The sequence below is a fragment of the Rhinichthys klamathensis genome, unplaced genomic scaffold (genome assembly GCF_029890125.1).
Source record: "Rhinichthys klamathensis goyatoka isolate OS25496 unplaced genomic scaffold, OSU_Roscu_1.1 h1tg000231l_1, whole genome shotgun sequence".
Taxonomy (NCBI): domain Eukaryota; kingdom Metazoa; phylum Chordata; class Actinopteri; order Cypriniformes; family Leuciscidae; genus Rhinichthys; species Rhinichthys klamathensis.
In genome coordinates, this window is record NW_026606755.1 from 102,999 (window position 1) to 126,057 (window position 23,059).

The 23,059-nt window shown below is 36.8% G+C and overlaps 1 protein-coding gene across 1 annotated transcript in view; it reads right to left on the reverse strand.

Moving 5' to 3' along the window:
- Positions 1-23,059, reverse strand: part of dock5 (dedicator of cytokinesis 5) — a 66,444-nt gene that overhangs the window by 23,096 nt on the left and 20,289 nt on the right. The window contains exons 14-36 of the mRNA XM_056265246.1: positions 22,817-22,941; positions 22,007-22,105; positions 20,475-20,547; positions 19,978-20,100; positions 19,204-19,392; positions 18,542-18,639; positions 18,369-18,458; positions 16,233-16,333; positions 15,863-15,997; positions 15,257-15,372; positions 12,617-12,683; positions 11,529-11,635; positions 11,283-11,419; positions 10,585-10,680; positions 10,222-10,320; positions 9,726-9,896; positions 6,089-6,189; positions 5,905-5,963; positions 5,528-5,682; positions 4,146-4,231; positions 3,619-3,775; positions 2,930-2,970; positions 2,761-2,851 (exon numbers count right to left, since the gene is read on the reverse strand). Coding sequence (XP_056121221.1) covers positions 2,761-2,851; positions 2,930-2,970; positions 3,619-3,775; positions 4,146-4,231; positions 5,528-5,682; positions 5,905-5,963; positions 6,089-6,189; positions 9,726-9,896; positions 10,222-10,320; positions 10,585-10,680; positions 11,283-11,419; positions 11,529-11,635; positions 12,617-12,683; positions 15,257-15,372; positions 15,863-15,997; positions 16,233-16,333; positions 18,369-18,458; positions 18,542-18,639; positions 19,204-19,392; positions 19,978-20,100; positions 20,475-20,547; positions 22,007-22,105; positions 22,817-22,941 — 2,516 coding nt within the window. The remainder of the gene's footprint in view (positions 1-2,760; positions 2,852-2,929; positions 2,971-3,618; positions 3,776-4,145; positions 4,232-5,527; positions 5,683-5,904; positions 5,964-6,088; positions 6,190-9,725; positions 9,897-10,221; positions 10,321-10,584; positions 10,681-11,282; positions 11,420-11,528; positions 11,636-12,616; positions 12,684-15,256; positions 15,373-15,862; positions 15,998-16,232; positions 16,334-18,368; positions 18,459-18,541; positions 18,640-19,203; positions 19,393-19,977; positions 20,101-20,474; positions 20,548-22,006; positions 22,106-22,816; positions 22,942-23,059) is intronic.

A 23,059-nucleotide genomic window follows, 5' to 3' on the forward strand; every position in this document is an offset into this window, starting at 1 on the left:
AGTTTGTTTATCTTTAACCTATTTTTGCTAAATAATTGATGAAAACACACAGAAAATGATAGCGTCACATGCATTCTCATGACCTTAAGACATTTTGATCTAAAGGCTTATGCTTAAATGATTGCAATTACTGTAAAAGACAAATATGAATTACGAATACATATGAATTTTTCTATAAACGTAGCATTTTAATTAAAAACACTTTTTATGGATGATTAGACTGAAAAGCAGCTTAAAGAATATATATTTGCAGAAGGCTCAAAAATAAGATTTAATTTAGTTAATTACTTGCTTTCGAATAATTTGTTTTAATTCGCTTTTATTTAAGTACGTTTAAGGCAAGGCAATTTTTGCTTCCTTTTTTGGTCACAACAAACTTATAATTAGAAGGAAGAAAAAAAATTGGAAATTATTGCTGCGTTTAAACTTTTGAAAGTTTTATATATATATATATATATATATATATATATATATATATATATATATATATATATATATATATATATATATATATATATACTTATATAATAATAATTTATTACATTTTTATAGCGCTTATCTGGGTACTCAAAGCGCTTCACATATGGAAGAGGGAATCTTCTCAACCATCACCAATATATATATATATATACACCCCCTTTGAAAGTTAACAAATTACTCTTTGCATTGAAGAGTTCTTAGGGTTTCTTGAAGATGTAATGATCCAGCAAGTCTCATTGATCAATTACCAAAGAAACATGCCAATATTATTCAGGGAAATAAGAATTTCTTATCAAAGTGATAAAATGTCGTTGCCAAAATGAGTACACCCTCCTGAAAGTTACAAAATAAAATGAAACAAAAATTTTCTGTTGCAAGTTAAAGGCATTTCGTGATCAACGAGTGAGTATGGAGAACCAAAGAGTAATTTCTTGACAATTAAAAGTTATAAAGCCCATTGAATCATTCTCAGACGTAATGCTGACAACAATGGAACCATTTGAAAGAGAACTGTCAGTAGATTTATTTCTTTGCACAAAAGACGACATTGGTACAAGAGAATTACCAAAGCAATGTTCTAAGCGTGAAAATATATCCCTGAAACAATACGGCCTTTACTTTATGCTTATGTTTTGTATGAATGAGTGATGGTTTTGTTAAGAAACGAGCAGGAGAAGTGTCTCAGAGCTGGAAAAAGCTGTCAGAAGAGGGACTGTTTCATCTTACACAGTAAGACGCACCGTGCAGAAGTGAAATGCAGTGATGTTGTCTACACAGGAACTACCTACTGTAGCCAAAGCACAAGAAACTCATTTAGCCTTTTTTCAAGGCCCAAATTAACAAAATAGAGACTTCTGGTAATCCATCCTCTGGTCTCATGAGACCAAATCAATCATTTGGGACCTAACAGCATCCAAAAAGGAATTGGGGGAGTTGTGCTTAATCAACCATTGTGTGATGTAATTCCAAATCTTGAAACATAGGAGATGCAATCCTTTTCCTTATTCCAACCTTAACACTATTGGGGGATTTTGTAGAGACAAGAGCAACACTCCTTATCAAACATCAGGGCACTCTGGGGCCCTATCATACACCCGGTGCAATGCAGTTATCATATTCACGTCCTGCGCCACGTTGTTTAAATAGCAAATGCATTTGCGCCCATCTGTTCGCCCATGGGCTGCTGGTCTGAAAACGCGGTGTGTTCAGGCGCATTGCTATTTTGAGGCAACTGAAATAGACTGCACCATTGACCAACAAAAACCTGGTCTAAATTCAATGGCGCAATATTGTTTTTGTTATTTAAAGCAAAAAAAATGTCCAAGCAGTATACTTAAAGTTATGCAGGGCATACTACGTACTAGAATATTACACGTTTGTCGAATTTAATCAAGGTTGAGCTCATTTTTGCAACCCATCTTTTTTTTTTTTTGGGGGGGGGGGGGGGGGGGGGGGGGGGGTGTTTTTGCCTTTTATTGGATAGTCAAGTCGAGTCATCTTCATTTATATAGCGCTTTTAACAATGGAGATTGTTTCAATCTTTCAATCTTAATTTTTTAGTTTTGATTGATTCACTTCCAGCAAAATTATAATTTGTTATTACATTAGGGGCCAATAAGACGACGGCATTCTCTCTAAACAGACTTTAAACGCGAACCTGTGACCTGATGGCGTTCACATGCGTTCACATGCGCATTAAACATTGATTCTATAGTTATATTCGTTTGAATATATGTGCGCAGGTTTGTAATTTCCCTACAAACCATGCCTAAACAAACTACTTGTCTTGCCTATACATTTGATAAAGAATTGTGTTTTATTTTATCACTTCGGGGTACGCGAACCGGATTTTCAACGACGCTTTAGGATAGGACGGATAGGACAGTAGCTAGACAGGAAGTGAGGTGGGAGAGAGAGGGGGGGGACGGGATCGGGAAAGGTCCACGAGCCGGGACTCGAACTCGGGTCCCCCGAAGCACAACGAAGCTACATGTCGGCGCACTTCCCCACGAGGCTATCGGCGCCGACATGCAACCCTTCATTTAAGCAAAATCGGCTAATTTACTTATTTTACAGATATTGATATCACATTTTTCACTGTTTTTATTAAGTATATGTTTAATAAATGTACATTTTGTCATCTTTCCATGAATTGCAATCATTTAGAAATAGAAAAGTGTCTTTATGTTCATAGGGGGTGCACTCATTTATGAGATATGCACAGATGTCGGTATCTAACCATAACCGTGACCACAAAAGCGAATCATTTTTCGTCCAAACCTCCAACAGTTCAGCATGCAGCAGCAGGGTGTAGGCAGCCTCTGTGTAATTCTCACAGGCCAGATGTAGATCACGTAACTTGTACAAATATCTAATGAAAGACCACAAAACATTCAGATTCACATGTGGGTCAGCAAGCCAAAAACGTTCAATCATCTGGCACACTTACCGGATATAAATATCCTCCCTTTTCTTTTCTTTGTAAAAGTTCTGTGGGCATGAGAGAGAAGATACATGTGATTTTTATGAAAGTCTTTAAACGTCTTTTATTCCTGATTAGATGAATATAACTGCATTGTTAGAAAAAAAAAGTTTTATTGGGGTTTTATATTAGAACGCTAGGGTTCTTGACACAATTTAAAAAAACGCTTTACGCCAAAAAAGTTTCTTTTATAAGGGAAAGGTCTTTAACGTTTGCATAATACTTTCATGTTTAACGGGTTATTTTTCTAGTAATTAAGTATGTTTAATTCATAAAATAATTTTTTTTATTAAAACAGTTATTAATTACTACTAAATCCATAAAATGACCCTATGTTGGGAACCCCTAAAGAGGTTCTATAAATGAAGCGCCTGACAGATCCATTTTTCTACATAGAACCTTCGGTAACACTATTTAAAAGTGACGTAATTACACATTACTACATAGTAAGTATATTTTTTTATTTATATTTAATTAACTCAGTACTTATTTGAGTAAGTAAGTTCTTTAGTCAATTATTTCTGCTGATGAAAAGTGTGTTCCACCAAACTAGACCAGCACCAAACCACTAGTCCTCGCTGGTCTTTTCAGCAGGTTGAGCGCATGATAAAGAATGTTTTCGAAAACTAAAGTTGTTCACGCGGTCCGGTTCTCACCAGGACGTTGACAGTGCAGCTCATGCGGAGCTCGGGGCTCTCGTCGTGGTTGATGGTGCGGTAGGCCAGCAGGTTCTCCAGCAGACTACTCAAGAGCAGAGCCAACTCCTCACCAGACTGACACAGATACCGATGCGGCCGACAGCGCTCCAACAGTCTGGACACAACACAAACAGAGTCATAGAGACCGTCACACGGGCACAGAAACTACAGAGAAGAATAGAAGCAATATTTGAGTGGCAGCACAAGGTACACTCTTAAAAATCAAGATTTTCACCAGTGATGCCATAGAAGAACCATTCTTTTTTGGCATCTATGATTCCTTGAAGAACTAATGGAACCTTTCAATTCCAAAAAAGGTTCTTTATAGAGGAAAAAGGTTCTTTAGAATTTTAAAACTCAAAGAAAAGTTCACTGAAAGGTTCTTTGGAGAACCAAAGATAGTTCTTATTTGGCATCGCTGCAAAAACCTCATTTTGGAAACATTATCTTTAAGAGTACCGTATACGGGGAGAGAAAGATCTCACATTTTTTCCAGCAGAATCTTGTATTGTTCATCACCACGGCCTCCTTCAACTTCCTGGTCCAGTTTTGTGATTAGCTCATTCTCAAACTGCAAAGCACACAAATGCTTCATCAAACTTTCTGAGCATCATGTAGGAGCCTACATAGGCAACATCTTAAAAGACATGGACCTTCCTGAGTACATGTAGCTGATCTGAATGCTCTTAATGGGCAGTAAGTCAAGCACCCACACAATTAGAGAACACTTACAGTTGATTTCAATAGAAACTTTCATTAGCATTAGAAGTGTAGCAATACATCGATGCGTCAATCAAATGACTTACGATATGATGCATTATTATCAGTGTTGCGGGTAATGCATTACAAGTAACGCGAGTTACGTAATTAGATTACTTTTTAAAAGTAACAATACTTTTACATTTACAAGAAAATATCCTGCGTCCTATTCTTCTGCGAATTTGTGAATTTTCTTCAGCCTTAGGCTTGTTCATTTCACTTTTGGTGTGAAAGGGCCTTTAAATTTGCCAAAAATGTAACTTTTGTTTCTTTTTTGGCATTAAAAACAAACAAGCAAGCCCTGCCCAGGTGAAAAAAACTAACGCAATAGTAACGTAACGCTTTACTTTTTCCAAAAAAAAAACAATTAGTTACTTTTTAGGGAGTAATTCTATATTGTAACGCATTACTTTAAAAAGTAACTTTCCCCAACACTGATTATTATAAATATACATTTTTAAGATGCACATCCATCTATTTAGTTGATTTTTCTAAAGAAATACCTCTCGAAAGAGACCACTAGAGATGTCAAATTGTCACTGCAGCTGTCATCAATATTTGATCTGTTTAACAACTTTATTTTTAAAATGTATTAATTTTCTGTCAAAATTTATTTTTTCAACAACTGGAGAACCTCATTTTGTTGCGTATGTCCTAAGATTTGCACATTTTAGAAAGAACACTAGACTGAAAGACTTTCTTGACTGTTGTTTATCTCACTGCACAATCCAATATTGAGCTGTCATCAACTGACTAACTGTTTATCAATATTATTCTTTTTTAAAACTGCATATTTTTTATATTTCAATTAACAATGATGAAGAAAATAATTGCCGTACGTTTTTAGGTCATGAAACCTAATGCATTAACAAATGTTCACAAAATTAACTACATTGTAAATTATCACTTTTTATAATTAAACATATCTATATTTTAATTAACAGATATTTCTGCACTGAATAAAAAATACCAGCATCTTATAAGGAAGAATTATTTGGCTGTCGACAGCATAATGAGTGTGCGAATGCTGCCTAAATAATATGCTGCCTAGGTAGACAACATTTTGGAACAGTTCTCAAAGTAACCCTGGTCCAAAAACAACCCTCACCTTCTGAAAGGTGTGGTTGGAGCTAACATTGTGTTCACACTGCATCATGTCAAAGAAGATGGGGATGGTGGCTTTCCTCAGGTCAGGCTCAGGCACTAACGTGGCGTCCAGGATCGGCCCAACCATTGCAGGGATGAACTTTATCTTCTCTGGGCCTGGAAGTGACACATACATCAAATGATGTCCCAAAATGCCGAAATGTTCTTTTCCATTTTTATATGCAATATGTACTTTGGCTCAGCCATTAAAGACACGGTACAGTAGTGATTTTCCTCTCTATAAAAAGCAATTTGAACAAAAAGAAAGTCTCTTTACTCTTGAAGCTTCTGTAATGTCTCTGTCTCAAACAGATAAGAGGCACAGGAAAAAGGTTTTACCAAGATTCTGCCACATATCTCCCAGCTTAAAGCCGATGCTTTTCCGCATGTCTCCGCACCTGTTTACATTTTTAGGAACACAATTTAATCGAGTTTAATTTAATATCAGCCTTTAAAACAAAACCAACACAATAAAAAAACAATAGTGAACTCAAAAATAGACAGAACAATGTCTCTCACTCACTTGTTGAGAATCTTGTCTCGTTTCTCAAGAGAGAAGGATTCCAGCTGCAAGGACTTGTGGGTAAGGAAGGCAACAATCAGGTGAAAGTAGTTGTTCCAAAGCTATTGAAGCAACAACAAAAGGAAATCATCACTGCAAAACAATTTCCTCAGTACAAAACGGACAGAAAAATATCACAAGTATGAGGCAAAGATTAAAAACATCTGTGTACAGCAATATCCTGCAACTTCAGACAATTGGCCCTTTGATGAGTTTTGGTCTCATTATCATTACATTTAAAAAAAAAAGGACCAAAACATACCATGGTATTACTAGGTTTAAGACATGCACCTTGGTAATATCCTAGTATTCTTATATGCATATTGTATATAGGTGTGTGTAACTGTGTATGTATGTATTTCAACAAGATGCACAATTTGAGGTATCATTTATGTCTGCGCAAATGGTAAAGGATATGTTTAATACTTATAACCATAGTAATTGCACTGACAAAAAGTGGAATTACTGAGGAAAATCTGTATTTACTATTTCACTGTTTCAAGGACCAGAATTGTCCTCGTTCTACCATTGCAAACCCAGAGCTAGAAATTCACTCGGACGCTGCTTTTAAATTATCCTTGAGTGTTGGGTTACATATCACAGATGAGTAAGGCATAGTCACGCTTTGATTATTTAAACAAATTAGTTTGTATTGATATACTGTAATGCAATTGCTTTTTTTAATTGCCTGAGGTCTTACGGATGAAATAGTTTGGATGCATAGGGTGTTGGATGAATGGTAACCAAGCAACAGAAAGTTTAGCTGTATTTTCAACAGCGCTATGGATGATATTTCCAAAATGCCTAAAGTGCACAAGGCTTCCCGTGGGTGCAAAATCCATACGGTTTCCCAAAAGATAATCACCATTGAGCAGCATAAAAACATGTTATATAAGAGCATGCAATCACCAGAAAGCGTTCATATGCTTCATAGAAATGCCCTTACATTATTTCCCTGGAAGAAATGACATGTACAAGGCAATTTGCAAACTTGCAGAGATATTCACAGCACTCAAAATATAATGCTCAAATAATGTTAATGTAAACGCACAATATAGTGTCTTATAATAATGTTCGTCAAGTTTTTTGCACCAAAAACAGCCATAAATTAGATTTTCATGAGCATTTTTTACACTCTCTCAGACCCTTAGGATTAATCGAGATGAAAATCCACTGTTCACATATTAAATGAGAAACGGAGCTTTGCTACGCTTACACGCTGTGTTGGTGGATTTGCTTTTGGATACCTGGTTTTAGATGGTCCTGTTTAATGATCTAGAACACATTAAAGTGAGTTTTAGAATATTTAATGACTACAAGGTGTATTTCCTGGTAGATACAGAATCCTAGATTGGACAATAATACATTTATTTACTTCTTTTAACCACTCTGTCAGATGCCCTTTTCATTCCAACCAACAAAAAACATGATCTATGCTGCCTTCAAAAAACAACCAGAACTAAGTAGGCAGCAGGTCTTAGCAGGCAGGATGTTGTGCAAACATCAGATTTGGACATCAGATTGCCTTAATGCCTTTACTGCCTCTATATACTGCTTGTGAAGGCAGCATTTTTCAAATTAAGGATTCAGCAATGCTGTTCTGGGGATTGGTTGGAAGTACGAGATCTGAAAATTACAGTATGGTTAGTAAAATTAACTCTTTTATCTCAGAAGATTAAAGAAAAATAATATTCCTTTTGACACAGACAACATTCATTATTTTCTTATTCAACATACCATTACGGTTCATTAAAGGTTCAATTAATGATTCTGTTAGTAGGTTTACATATTTGAAAAGAAATGCATTTCCATTTAATGTAAAATAATTCCTACAAAAGGCATGTTTACACAGATTTTTCATAACCTGTTTGGTCTTCATATCACATACTACTTGGCCTTAACAAAACTAAAACTAAAAAGTGGAAACACAAAGTGTGTCTGTAACCCATTAGTCAGTAACTACGCAATTTAAGCCACACTACAAGATTCGTAAGAGTTCTTCTTTTGTGAATCAGATTACTCTGGTTAAGCTGTATCTTATTTTACTTCATCTATACTATCGTTCAAAAGCTTGGGGTTGATATAATTTTTTTATGTTTTTTTTTCAAGAAGTATAATCATGATGTATTTGATCAAAAATACAGTATAAACAGTGATATTGTGAAATATTATTACAATTTAAAATAATTGTTTTCTATTTGAATATATTTTAAAATGTAATTTATTCCTGTGATGCAAAGCTGAATTTTCAGCATCATTACTTGTTATTCATCATCGTCATTACATCATTACATCATTCTTGAGTGTCACATGATCCTTCAGAAATCATTCTAATATGCTGATATGCTGCTCAAGAACCATTTGTTATTATTATTATTATAATAAAAAATTATTCAGGACTCTTTTAATGAATTGAAAGTTCACAAGAACAGATTTGAAATAGAAATCTTCTGTAACATTATTTCTGTGTCTTTACTCTCACTTTTTAACAAAATGAATGCTTCCTTACCGAAGAAAAGTATTATTTCTCATTAACCCCAAACTGTGAAGAGCCATTTGTTCTGTCATCAGACAACACTGGCCTCCGAATGTCTTCCGGTTGGAAAAATGGAACCGGTTCTGGTGAGTTGCCTACAATGAGCAGTTGTTTTCCGGAGCAACACTGGGAAGCACTGGTGGTTTGCACAACCAGAAACACTATTGCATTTCTGGAAATATAACCTTGGTCTTGCCTGAGGCATAATTGCGTACTTGAAACCCCTTTTGTTTTTGTTTTTCCCTCCCTCTATTGTACGCCTCCTATTTGCTCTCAGGTTCCTGTGATAGGCCGTGTCAGCTGTCAATCATCATCAGGGCGGCTCTTCTGCGTCCAATCTGCTGTCGCCCCGCTGTTTTCAAAGACTTCCAGCGCGTCTCGTTTGGCAGTGCGTGTGTGTATGTGTGTGTTCAGTGTCATGAGTTGCATACTTTGTATCAGTTTAATCAAATCCCATTAGTGTATGTGTAGTCTAACATTCATTTCCTTAGAGTTATTTGTGCTTTACGCCAATGTTCTGTTTAATGTTCTTTAGGCCTATGTGGGAAAAGAGAACAGGTCAGTAGATCGCGCGATGTCCATTGTGCCCGTAGTAAATCTCAGGTGTTAGACACACTAGGTAAGAAGTGTGCGCCACCCTTTGTGTGTTTGTTTTCTTAGTTAGAGAAGGATTTTAGAGCGTCGAATACGCTGAAGAATTCGGTTTATTTTCCACTTTTTCTTTTATTAGGTTAGAGGTTGTGGGGAATAGTTTAAGGGAATTATTTTGTTATATTTGGTTCTTAACTTTGGCGCCACTTAAGTTCCTTTTCCCTATTATTATTTGTATTGTATGTTCTTTTTCCTTCCGTGTGTTTTCATTTACATTGAACATAGCTCACTCACTATATCTAGTGGCTTTGGTTTTTTGTAATAAATGATCACGTTTCCAACACTTCGTGTATTCTATTCATGTTTTTTTTCTGCTGTACCCAATCTACCAGCAGTAGTGTGATATCTGAATGTTGCGTTCCATCTCCTAGACCTTTACAGATCGTAACAACGAGACCTCGTCAAACTGACCTGTAAGTGGAAGTGAGCGGAGTCCAGAAAGTACTTGTTGAGAACATCCGAGTACTGGTCTATCGCCCGCAGAAAGACTTTCATTTGGAGAAGATTCAGGATCATCCAGTCAGGCGGAAACACGTTGCCCATGAGGTTTTTGAACATGATGAAAGTCTCCATTAGAAAATCCTGGTGGGGGGAGACAACAAAATACACGATTTATCGTTGTTAAGAGCATGTATGTACACGCCAAGGAATTATATAATTAAATGCAGACCGGCAAATATATAAATATATGACCGAGCAGGAAAAACACATGCTAATTTGAAGCGGCGCTTTGAACACACTTATTTCGTTCTGCTATTAAACCCTGACTCACTTCGACCGACGACATGCGTCGCATCAGGCAGCTGTGCAAAAGGTGGATTATTAATAACTAAACTCTCTGGGCACAGAAGGCTCTTTCTGCATCTGCGATGATGGATGGCTCCTGCGGAGAGAGCGGGAGACTTACGATAATGTCCTGTCTGGTTTTGAAGGTGCTGATGTATTGTGCATAATGCGCGTCTTCCATTTGTTTCAGGATAGCGGTCATGCATGCCAGGTAGTGGCCCTGTGTCCAGAGGAAGAGAAGGAATAATCAATAGCTTTACATATGCTGCCCACACCGCTGAGAAAACTCATAGCCAAGAGCCTGGGCAAAGAAATAAACAAGTTAAGTTCAGTGGTGCAAACTGTTGTTGTGAGTTTCAGCAGGTGTGTGTGGGCTTTGCCACGGTGCGGTCGAAATAACACCAGCTTTGGCAGGAAGGTAAGCGGATTTATCTCCGCTAAATCTTTCTAGAAAAGCTCAATTTTGTGCGTGCTTATGTCTTACTATGAAGGGAGAGTCCAAGCTCAGGTTGATGACCGTACGGTTGACCCTCCGCAAGAGACGGTCCACGATTAACTTCACATGACCGGACGTGGGACCCTGAAAGAATAAAAAGGTGGATGACATGCACCGAAGGACGGTTGAATGAGTGATGACTGAATCCCGAAACTACTCTCTCTCTGATAAAATGACCTTAACTGACCTTATTTTGGAAATTTGCAATGCATCTGCTCCAGCAAAGAGCTGCTCACAAGTCACAAGAGTTTGACCTGAAATGTCTGTCTGTCTCAATACATATCAACCGAAATGTCAACCAATCTTGAATGTGCGGTCATATCAACAAACAAGTGAAATGCATCATGGTTGAAAGATCAGCCTGTCTGTATTCATGCAAAAAGTCACTCAATAGTCTTGTGTAGCCAGATATTTCACTATGAAGTAGCCACCATGACTCTCGCCGATGGTCCATTTTTTTTATCAAAAATACAGTAAAAACAGTTATATTGTCAAATATTATTACTATTTTAAATAACTGTTTTTTATTTGAATATATTTTATGATGCGATTTATTCCAGTGAGGAAAAGCTATATTTTCAGCATCATTACTCCAGTCTTTAGTGTCACATCCTTCAGAAATCATTCTAATATGCTGATTTGATGCACAAGAAACATGATGTGGGATGCTCTACCACATCACTCACCACGTTTTTGCAGTCCAGCATGTCCAGTACAGTGCTCAGCAGCTGTACACAGGCCTCAAGATCAGGCTTGTTGGAGTGATCGTCCAGTTGTCCACTCAGCTGATCTGTGATCAGGGGCAACAGAACATCTCTGCAGTCTAGAAGCACAACAGAGAATATGAGGGGTTTAGAATGACACACAGCTTGTGCACTTACGCATTTAGTGTGATGTCGATGAGATAAATTATATGTTGTGTCAAGTCCTACCTGGCTGTTTGAACAGGTTACTCTCAACAATTTTCACCAGACAGCCCAGCTTCTGCCTCACCATCTGAAAATCTGGGATGCTCTCGATAAACTTAGCCAGCTGAACACTGTGAGAGAGAGAGAGAGAGAGAGAAAGAAAGAAAGAAAGAAAAAAAAGTGTTCCACGAAAACGCAGTGTTAACTATAAATTAATAACGGTACAAGAAAACGTAAGTCAGAGAGGAATTACGTATTTTGAACAAGAAAAGAAAGAACTGACATACTTTTTAACATCTGTGAAGTGAACATCTGAGATACACTACCCTTAATTTGTCTAAACTGGTCTTCAAACATTGGATGTTTACAAGCCTGTTAGAGATGTCAACCAATTTTCCACAAGATCGCGCGCCAAGCGTTCTGTCAGTGATAATGGTTGAAAGACATTTATACTTTAAAGCTTAACAAATTAAACTGTTTTTTTACTGAATTGCTCATGCTTCAACGAAAATACAAGCTTCACATTTCTGTTTTATAACTATCAGGACTTGTTGTTTGGCTTTTTAATGCCATGCCAGCTTCCTTGGCAGGTAAGAAGTTGAAATGCTATAAAAGATTAAATTAAGGTTATTAAAGTTTGCTTTAGATAAAAACTCTAAAATGGATACAGGGCACTATCTCCGAAAGTAATATAATTTCCTAAGAGAACTTAAAACCACAAAATTGAATCAAATATCTTTCAGAGATACTGGGCTCCGGCATGAGGATCATAGCGGTGGATCTTCACTTGATATTATTAACTTGTGTAAGATTCTGGAATGTCCAATTCTGCATTGTGTATTTATGATCTGATCCCAGCAATTATTGAAAATAAAAATGTGATCTTCTTTACACACAGTAATAGTGTGTAAAGAAAACATTTCATTCAGTTTGTTTTTTGTACACAGATCCCATTCATTTAGCAGTTTTTTGATCATGTAAGATACGATGGTAGTTGTAACATTTGAGGGTGGTATGAAACTATATCCATCAGAAACACTGACGCAATTTATTTACATTCACTGTAACCATGATTTCTGGAGAAAAAAACGGCAATGAAGTTTTCACTTTACCTGAGCTCTACAGCATCAAAGACCTTCTGCAATTCATTGATGATGGTGGGAAGATATTTCAAGATTGCTCCCTGTGAGAAAAACAGATATAAATTATATATATACATATATAAGAAATCATTCTAATATGCTGATTTGCGACTCATGAAACATTTCTAATTTTTAATTCATTTTTTGTTATATACTATATATACAGGTCCTTCTCAAAAAAATAGCATATTGTGATAAAGTTCATTATTTTCCATAATGTAATGATAAAAATTAAACTTTCATATATTTTAGATTCATTGCACACCAACTGAAATATTTCAGGTCTTTTATTGTTTTAATACTGATGATTTTGGCATACAGCTCATGAAAACCCAAAATTCCTGTCTCAAAAAATTAGCATATTTCATAAAAGAATAAAAGCAATAAAAGAAGTGTTTTTAATTTTTAAAAAAAAGTCAACCTTCAAATAATTATGTTCAGTTATGCACTCAATAGTCAATATTTGGTCGGTGATGAAATCTAATTTATGGCTGTTTTTGGTGCAAAAAACTTTATTATAAGATAAACATTATTATAAGACACTATATTGTGCGTTTACATTAACATTATTATGAGCGATTGTGCAATAGTGATTTGACCACTGGTTTTATATTTTGAGTGCTGTGAATATCTCTGCAATTGTTTCCATCTTTGAATAATTGTCAAAGTATTTTGAAAATTAAACGTACTTTGCTGTATTTTCAACAGCGCTATGGATGATAATTGAATATCTATGCTTGTTTCCATCTGTTCTGTTTCTCGTAAGCAGATGGCCTTTGTATTTGTTCGCTTGTTGTTTGTTTGCTATTTGTTTGTTATTTGTATTACATTGTGAAGCGACCTTGGGTTCTTGAAAGGCGCTATAGAAATTAAACATATTATTATCCGACCAATAAAATAAGTGTTTTTAATACAACAAAAAAAAAGTCAACCTTCAAATAATTATGTTCAGTTATGCACTCAATAGTCAATACTTGGTCGGGAATCCTTTTGCAGAAATGACTGCTTCAATGCGGCGTGGCATGGAGGCAATCAGCCTGTGGCACTGCTGAGGTGTTATGGAGGCCCAGGATGCTTCGATAGCGGCCTTAAGCTCATCCAGAGTGTTGGGTCTTGCGTCTCTCAACTTTCTCTTCACAATATCCCAAAGATTCTCTATGGGGTTCAGGTCAGGAGAGCTGGCAGGCCAATTGAGCACAGTAATACCATGGTCAGTAAACCATTTACCAGTGGTTTTGGCACTGTGAGCAGGTGCCAGGTCGTGCTGAAAAATGACATCTTCATCTCCATAAAGCTTTTCAGCAGATGGAAGCATGAAGTGCTCCAAAATCTCCTGATAGCTAGCTGCATTGACCCTGCCCTTGATAAAACACAGTGCACCAACACCAGCAGCTGACATGGCACCCCAGACCATCACTGACTGTGGGTACTTGACACTGGACTTCAGGCATTTTGGCATTTCCTTCTCCCCAGTCTTCCTCCAGACTCTGGCACCTTGATTTCCGAATGACATGCAAAACTGAGCAACAGACCAGTGCTGCTTCTCTGTAGCCCAGGTCAGGCGCTTCTGCCGCTGTTTCTGGTTCAAAAGTGGCTTGACCTGGGGAATGCGGCACCTGTAGCCCATTTCCTGCACACGCCTGTGCACGGTGGCTCTGGATGTTTCTACTCCAGACTCAGTCCACTGCTTCCGCAGGTCCCCCAAGGTCTGGAATCGGTCCTTCTCCACAATCTCCCTCAGGGTCCGGTCACCTCTTCTCGTTGTGCAGCGTTTTTTGCCACACTTTTTCCTTCCCACAGACTTCCCACTGAGGTGCCTTGATACAGCACTCTGGGAACAGCCTATTTGTTCAGAAATTTCTTTCTGTCTTACCCTCTTGCTTGAGGGTGTCAATGATGGCCTTCTGGACAGCAGTCAAGTCGGCAGTCTCACCCATGATTGCGGTTTTGAGTAATGAAACAGGCTGGGAGTTTTTAAAAGCCTCAGGAATCTTTTGCAGGTGTTTAGAGTTAATTAGTTGATTCAGATGATTAGGTTAATAGCTCGTTTAGAGACCCTTTTCATGATATGCTAATTTTTGAGACAGGAATTTTGGGTTTTCATGAGCTGTATGCCAAAATCATCAGTTTTAAAACAATAAAAGACCTGAAATATTTAAGTTGGTGTGCAATGAATCTAAAATATATGAAAGTTTAATTTTTATCATTACATTAAGGAAAATAATGAACTTTATCACAATATGCTAATTTTTGGAGAAGGACCTGTATATATATATATTAGAAATCAAATCATTCTAATATGCTAATTTGCCACTCAAGAAACATTTCTAATGTTTATCAATGTTGAAAACAGTTGTGCTTCTTAATACTTGTGTGAAAACTGTGATACATTTTTTCCAGGATTCTCTGATGAATAGAACAGCATTTATTGGAAATAGAAATCTTTTGTAACTGAATAAGGGTATTATTTTCTTTCAAATAAAAAAAATTACTGCCCAAAAACTTTTGAACAGTAGTGTGAATATTTATTTGTGGCTTTTACAAATGGCTGCGTTCACAAATTACATCTGTAAAGGTATCTTCTAAATGTCAATATCCATGTAGTGAAACCTGCCTTTATCTTAACTCCTTCATCCAGAGGTCTGTCCATCAGATTGCTGATTGAGAGAAATAAGGTACGAATGGAGTCGAGAAACTGCCCTGCATCTTCACTTTTCCCATAAAACCTGACAAATAACAAACAGAAAAACATTTTGTCAAGAACATTTTAGTGATGCTTGTCCATGCAATCATCAGATCTATCTATCTATCTATCTATCTATACATCTATCTATCTATCCATCTATCTATCTAGCTATCTATCTATCTATCTATCTATCTATCTATCTATCTATCTATCTATCTATCTATCTATCTATCCATCTATCCATCTATCCATCTATCCATCTATCCATCCATCTATCCATCTATCTATCTATCTATCTATCTATCTATCTATCTATCTATCTATCTATCTATCTATCTATCTATCTATCTATCGATCTATCTATCTATCCATGGATGTCCATATGGAGGTTAAATATGTCTTTGTACCAATATAGAAGCGAGTGATTTCTAAAGTGTAATATTTACTGTTGCTTTTTCATTTGCATTGTCAGATGAAGGACAAGTTCAATCAAGCCCTCTTTTTGAGAGGAAATAAGGGCCGGTACCCACCTCAAATAGAGTATTCGAGACTGCACAATGAAACGGAAAAGATATTTGAAGGCTTTCAAGGCGGCGTATAGTCGCTCTGTATGAGCCGGGTTCTCGGCATGGCCCACAAAATAATTCAACACTTTGGTCAATTTCCTGTGAAAAGACAAGGCAAACCGAGGCAATTACAGCACGCTTGCAAATAAATACAAGTCACAACTGAGTGTGTCACTGGAGAGGTGTATATGAACAACAGGTTAGAGAAGAAGAGAGTGTTAGCCCGAGTTGGCAAAGTGAGAATTAAATGTGGAAAAATATGTCCGAGTTCTATTAAAACATATGAACTGTGACACAAAGGACAGCGAAATCCAAACAAGACATTAACTCTTACTGATACGCCAGAGTAGCGCTGAAGTGTTTGCTAATGTAGGTCTCCAAAACAGGGTTGAAATGCTGAAACTTTACGTCACCAATCAGTGAGATGATAAAAACCTGGACAAATAAAGCAAAAATAAACGGTCTAGCACTTCACATTATAATCATATGACTTTAATAAAGTTTAAAGACAACATGAAATTTAAATTTACTTTCTTAATAAATGTATCTTATTGTGAATAATTCATCAGAAGAAAAACATTTGTTTTCATTATATTTCATCAAATTGAAGTCACTCAGTCCCTGCAAGACTATGCAACCAAGATCGAATTGGCAGGGGAAAATATTAATATCCAACTTGATGGCTGATTTTATATCTTCTGACATGATGCATAACCTCAAAGGATTATAAGCTAACTTCACTCTCAGTGAACAGTGGTTGAAAAACTGACTAAAATAAAAAAAAATAACTACTTAAAAAAATGATGTACGGATAAAGTACGCATCATATGGAGGAATAATCTGACTTGTATGTCTGTGAGGGGGAAGACATCCCACATGCAGATGGCCATATGGCGTGTAATGGCATTAAGGTTACTCATATGAATAACTAATGATAACGCAATGACTCGGCAGAAGTGGCAGAGCACTCTTTATACAGTTGGTAACTTTAATCTAACTTTTGTGCAATGATTTGGCCCCAACAAGCCACATGATTTGTATCACGATGAGAAAACGTATACACCAAAGTTTAATGCCAGACCGCAACTGTGAGTAACAGTGAAAGTATCGCTCATTTGGAACAAGCATCCCACACTATGAATACCACTACAAAATTAAGTCTTTTTTCAAGATTTTAAAAATATTTGATTTTTGTAAAAACCTATTATTCAACTCTTCATTTTCTTCCGTGTGGGCCACTGATGTGAGTTCATGAGAGCGCCACGACGCATGCGCGAGAACTGAGAAGATGACGCAGATGGGTCTCGATGTAGTGTTTAAAGGTGAACTAAGTAACTTTTTTACCTTAACCGAACAGCTTTGGAGTCATTGTAATGTTTATATTACTGATTTCGTGTTGAATGGTGGTCGTCTCGCACCCCCCTGGTGCCTGTGAGCCGCAAAACCACCCTTGCAACTTTGGGCCGTGTTCAGTGTTAGGAAGTATCGTGTGATATCAGGTCTCGCGAGGTAACGAATTGCTTTACGGCAAAAAACAGATCTGATAAAATGAGCATCAAACAGAAATAACCCGGCGCCGTATACATGTGGTGTTGGGCGCGCGCAGCTCTTAAAGGGGCCATACCTTATTTCCACTCGTTACAGCGTCCATCCTACTGAACAGGTACCGGTGTACAGGGGGAGGGGATCCGGCCGTGAGTGCGAGCCATCTCTGCGTGAGTGCTATTCACGACAGTACAAGTACTCCACAGCGACTCTAGGGGTCGCTGTCTGACAAAAACGGAATTCCTACTTAGTGCTGCTTTAAAATGGTTCTTACCACGTAAGGTTCTTGCCACGTAAACGTGCCTTACCAATGCCGCAAAATCAATAGCTTACCTTTCACACTTTCCCATCAAATGATCGTGAGCGTCATCTTCTCAGTTCTCGCGCATGCGTCGTGGCGATCTCGTGAACTCACGTCAGAGGCACACACAGAAGAAAATGAAGAGTTGAATAAAGTTTGGTTTTTCGCACAAAAAGTATTCTCGTCGCTTGATAAACTTAAGGTTGAGCCACTTGGACTATTTTAACGATGTCTTTACTAACTTTTCTGGGCCGGCAGATGCAATTACCTAGCAGCCTCTGAAGGAGTGATCCAGCTCTCAGATTTCATCAAAGATATGAAATATAAAAAAACGAAAGTCTTGGAACAACATGAAGGTGAGCAATTACTGAGAGAATTTTCATTTTTGGGTGAACTAACCCTTTAAGCTTTGGTGTGTAACTTCTATTGGGGATATTTAACACTTACACTCATGTGGCATGTTGGGACCAAATCATTGCACGAATTAACAGGAAAGTTTACATGTAATTTCTTTGATTGTTCCTTGATATTTCAAGGTTTTTCATTACTGGAAAAACTATAAAACAGAAGCATAGTTGGCAACTAGTGGATCTCCGAAGAGCGAGTTAAATAATCAATACTTGCCAAGGCATTGAAAACTAGTGTATCATAGGTTTCTTCCTCTGAGGTCTCCATCATGATATTAAAGAGAGCGTCTAGTGTGTCCTGCAGGAACTAGAGAAACACACAACAAAAACTTTAGATCATAAAGCAGCATTTTGCAGAAGGCCAAGTGTTGTGTTTTCTCACAACCTTACTTTAATAATCTCCCCTCCATCTACTTCCATCAGTTTCTGAAGAATTTCTTCAAGTCTCTCGGTGTTTGATCTCCAGTTGAGAAGCCCCAGAAGGTCAACTGAGTCAGAGGAAATTAAAAAAGTTTTACAAATCCACCTACTGCAAGAACTTTGCTGTTTCATACCGTTACATACTGTGAGAGTTTAGCACAAAATTAGACTTTTGTCATTATCTATTTTCATCCCTCTTGTTCCAAATCATATGATCACATTATGATCACATGTAGTCATTGCTTATTGTTTCTGCTTAAATGAATACATGACGTTAGCTAACTGCGTGATTTTCTTAGAACTGTGTATTTCTGCCGTATGGACATTATTTTGACACAGTCACCTCTGATCACAGATTAATCTTAATTGTAACCTAGAAAAATAAATTTTCTGAAAGCTGCTTTGACTATATGTATTGTGAAAAGCGCTCAAATAAATGTGAAAATGAAATCTGGAGGTAATGTGTGTAAAAACAGTGTCTCCTAAGTTTAATATGCAGAGACAATGTCAGGTTTGCAAAGACATGAGGGAAAATTATGACAAAATTGTGTGATATACTGTGGAAATATTTAAATTAAAATTATAATAAATGACTGTGGTGGAAGTGCTGTTGATTTTACTAAAGGAAATACCGTTTTGAGTAAGCTTTGTAGAGCAGGTGAGGGTGGCGATCTGGAAGCTGTCTTTGGTGATAGGAATGAGACCGGCATGATGGAAGGATTTTCCCGTTTGTCTCTCTTTCTCTTCCACTTCAGCATACGAGCCAGGCAGAGTCAAATACGTCTTGGCATCGTCCGTTTTCTTCACATCCACACATCCACCTGTAGGAACAGAAGAGGAACTTGTAGTGGCACTGCATGTTTGAAACAGAAAGGGCACATGACATGGAACAACAACAGATACTGCAGGTATAAAGGGAAGTTCAGAAAAGTTTGAAGAGACCCAAAGGTTATGTGCTAAGATGAGTTTAACTGACTGAAATGCTTTCAGCGAAGAAAGAACACTACTTTTCAAAAGCTTGGGGACAGTAATATATTTTTTATTTGAAAGACATTAATACATTTCACATTCAGAAAGGATGCCTTCAATTGATCAAAAGTGACAGTAAAGACATTTATAATGTTTCAAAAGATTTCTATTTTAAATAAATGCTTTTCTATTGAACTCTCTATTCATTAAAGAACCCTGAAATAATGCATCACGGTTTTCACAAACTGTTCACAAACACAACTGGTTATAACATTGATAACAATCAGAAATGTTTCTTGAGCAGCAAATCAGCATATTAGAATGATTTCTAAAGGATCATGTGGCACTAAAGTCTGGAGTAATGATGCTGAAAATTCAGCTTTGCATCGCAGGAATAAATTACATTTTACAATATATTCAAATAGAAAACCCAGAACATTCCTTTAAGATGCCCACCTTGTAGACAATGAGATCGTGTTTTCCATCTGGGAGTGTGGTGCCATCCGACTTCATCAGGCGAACAAAGGCCATGCCAAAAGGCTTCTCAGACTTATCTCTGGCTACAGAAATATAAGCATACAAATTTTCAACATTAAAACAAACTTGAACATAGAGTAGTGCGGAGGTTCTCAACCTGGGGTCAGCAAAAATGCTAATGTGTTTAAGTGAGATCTCTATAAACTCTAATTTTATATATATATATATATATATATATATATATATATATATATGTTTTCCGAGCATAATATTTAGCCCCATGTTGGACTTACATATAAAATGTGAAATGCACGCAACAAACGTGACCGGGACAAAAAGGTTGTGAACCTCTGCATAAATGCATTAATGAAAAAGAAAAAAAGAGAACAGATACCACAGTCTTTAGCTTCTACGTACAGTTCTTGCAACCTCAATGTCATGCACAATAAGGACTCACAATCTTGAGAAGATCTGTGTCTAAAGGTCAGCCTCAGGTGACATCGACACACATCCTCAATAGGAATGGCCACCTGACGGACAGAAGGGAGCGAGTGAATAAAAGCCCTGGTGCAGTTCTTAAGTCCCTTTCATATGACCCATGTGAAGGGCTTCAACACACCTCGTAACACAAGCGTCAGGAGTTCAATTGACCTTGACATGAAAAGCATTGCTGGCAGTGTCACAGAAGGGCTATTTTATTGCTAGGCAGCATGAAAGTGGCAGGTGTGTGCAGTGGAAATAGGAAATGATAGAGGGAACACATTTGATCTTAAAATAAGAAAAAATCCTGGAGATCACTTTAAAACATTACAGAAACAATGAAAAGGAAACATACTCTCTCTGATCGTCATGATATGCATTTGACATTGTGTGTGTTTACGTGTAAACAAATGTATCAGATCATTTTGTCAGGATATTACACCATTCTTACTTTGAGGAACTATTATAAATAGTGGGAACACTTTTTGGTAACAATTTAAAATAACATCTAATTTGCATAAGCTTAACAATAAGAAATATATATTTTAAAGCATTTATTAATCTTTGTTAATCTTAGTTAGTAAAAAATATAATTGTTTATTGTTTGTTCGTTAGTTTGTTAGTTCACAGTGCGTTTACTGAAGTTAACGGTAACACTTTATTTTAAGGTGCTTGTAATAAGCAGTAATTAACAGTTAATAAGACACTTATAAGACCTTATAAGATGCATATAAGATGCATATAAGCATTAACTACTTCATATAAGGGTTAATTAAAGGTCCAGGCCCTGAAGAGATCAGGGAAACTACTCCCTCTTGGGAAGGTCAATTTTTAAGGGACTGGGAGTTTGTGTTACCATTTATGTTTGTTCGGCTGTTCTAAAAGTGCAATGTATTGATACTTGAGAAATGTATTATTTAATATTTATATATTATCATTAGTTAATACTTATATGCATCTTATATGCATCTTATAAGGTCTTATAAGTGTCTTATTAACTGTTAATTACTGCTTATTACAAGCACCTTAAAATAAAGTGTTACCCAAATGCTGTTCATTGGTAGTCCATGTTAACTACTGTGAGCATATTAAACCTTATTGTAAAGCGTTACAAATTTTTTAAATGGACATTTATTAGAGAGTTGGGGGCCGATATGTGTTACTAGAAACTGAGATGAAAAAAAAAATGTTTTGTACTTTTACAATTAAAACGTGATTGGCTTTATGGGAAGTGCTTAAAAAATAAATCATGAATAAAACATGCAACTTCAGTTGCACAAAGAATCAGTCGCTCTTCCATCTTGTTAAAAAAGTTGAAACTGTTGAACTTTGAGTTACAGGTTACAACGCTTGAATACACTGCATGCAAAATAAAGCGAGGTTGTGCTGTACTGTAGATTAATGCTTTGCATTGGAGAATGCTTGCGAGAGTCATATGAAAGGGCCTTTAGCTTCAAAACTTCAAAAACCTGAACCCAGATGCTTTTGTTTTCGTCCTGGTGTTTGTACCTTAACCGTCTCATTCCAGCAGGGCTGCTTGACTTGATAGTAGATGACAGACTTATATTCAGTGATCCCTTCATAACCAGCTCCAGGAAACATGGCTTTCTGAAGGGAGATTGAGAAGGTAAAAAAAAGATTTACTGGAAAAAAATAGTTTTACATACAGTAAGTGGTTTGCAGCAGAAAAAGTTCAATGTTAACAAGACCAGAAGTTGGTAGCGCACAGCTTGAGTTGAAGGAAACTGTGTTGCATAATGTGCAGTATATAAAATGACAACAAGACTGAAAGACAAGCTTAAATCTCTTAAAAGGGGAGATCTTTTTAGGAAATGTTTCAGAATGAATTTTTTTTGTATTTTTCCGTGTTCACGGGTGTAAACAGGACACGCATTTCTGTGCATTACAGATCGAAATAGCATTTGGCAAGAACAGAACTGTAAAAAGCTTTCTGTACTGTTGGACATTTAAAGACAGCAGCCGTTTCATAAAGGAGAAAGATCTGTGAGCTGTTTTTATGCCAGCAACAGTTCTGCTGTCAAAACACAGAGATAAAGGGGGTGGATGAGCTATGCATGCTAAATAGAGAAGGTAAAAACTGTTAGTCAATATAAACAAGAAGAACGGAGGACAATGGAACCAACTTATGCAAAAAATATGTAATTCAAGCTGTTGTCATGTGTTTATTTTGAATCAGGATTCAGTTACTGGTTTTTAACAAGTGCCCTTTACCAAGCACTGCTGTGGGAATATCCTAATTATCCTGATATTAATGTTAGTAAATATTTAATTTTATGGGTTTTTTTTGTTTTTTTTTACCTCCATGGGATTTCCTTCTTCATCCAACACGCTCATTATAACTTCTACATTTTTGGGGGTCTTCTTCTTGCCACGATCAAATTCTCCTTGTAGCAGTGTAACATATATATCATTCCTTACATAACCTGTAGAGACATAATAGTTGCACTAACTGAACTGTACATAAAGGTTGACTAGTAATGGTCACTAGAGGATCTGGGTGAAGAGACAACTGCAAATGGACTTACTAAAGTTGGTAAGAAA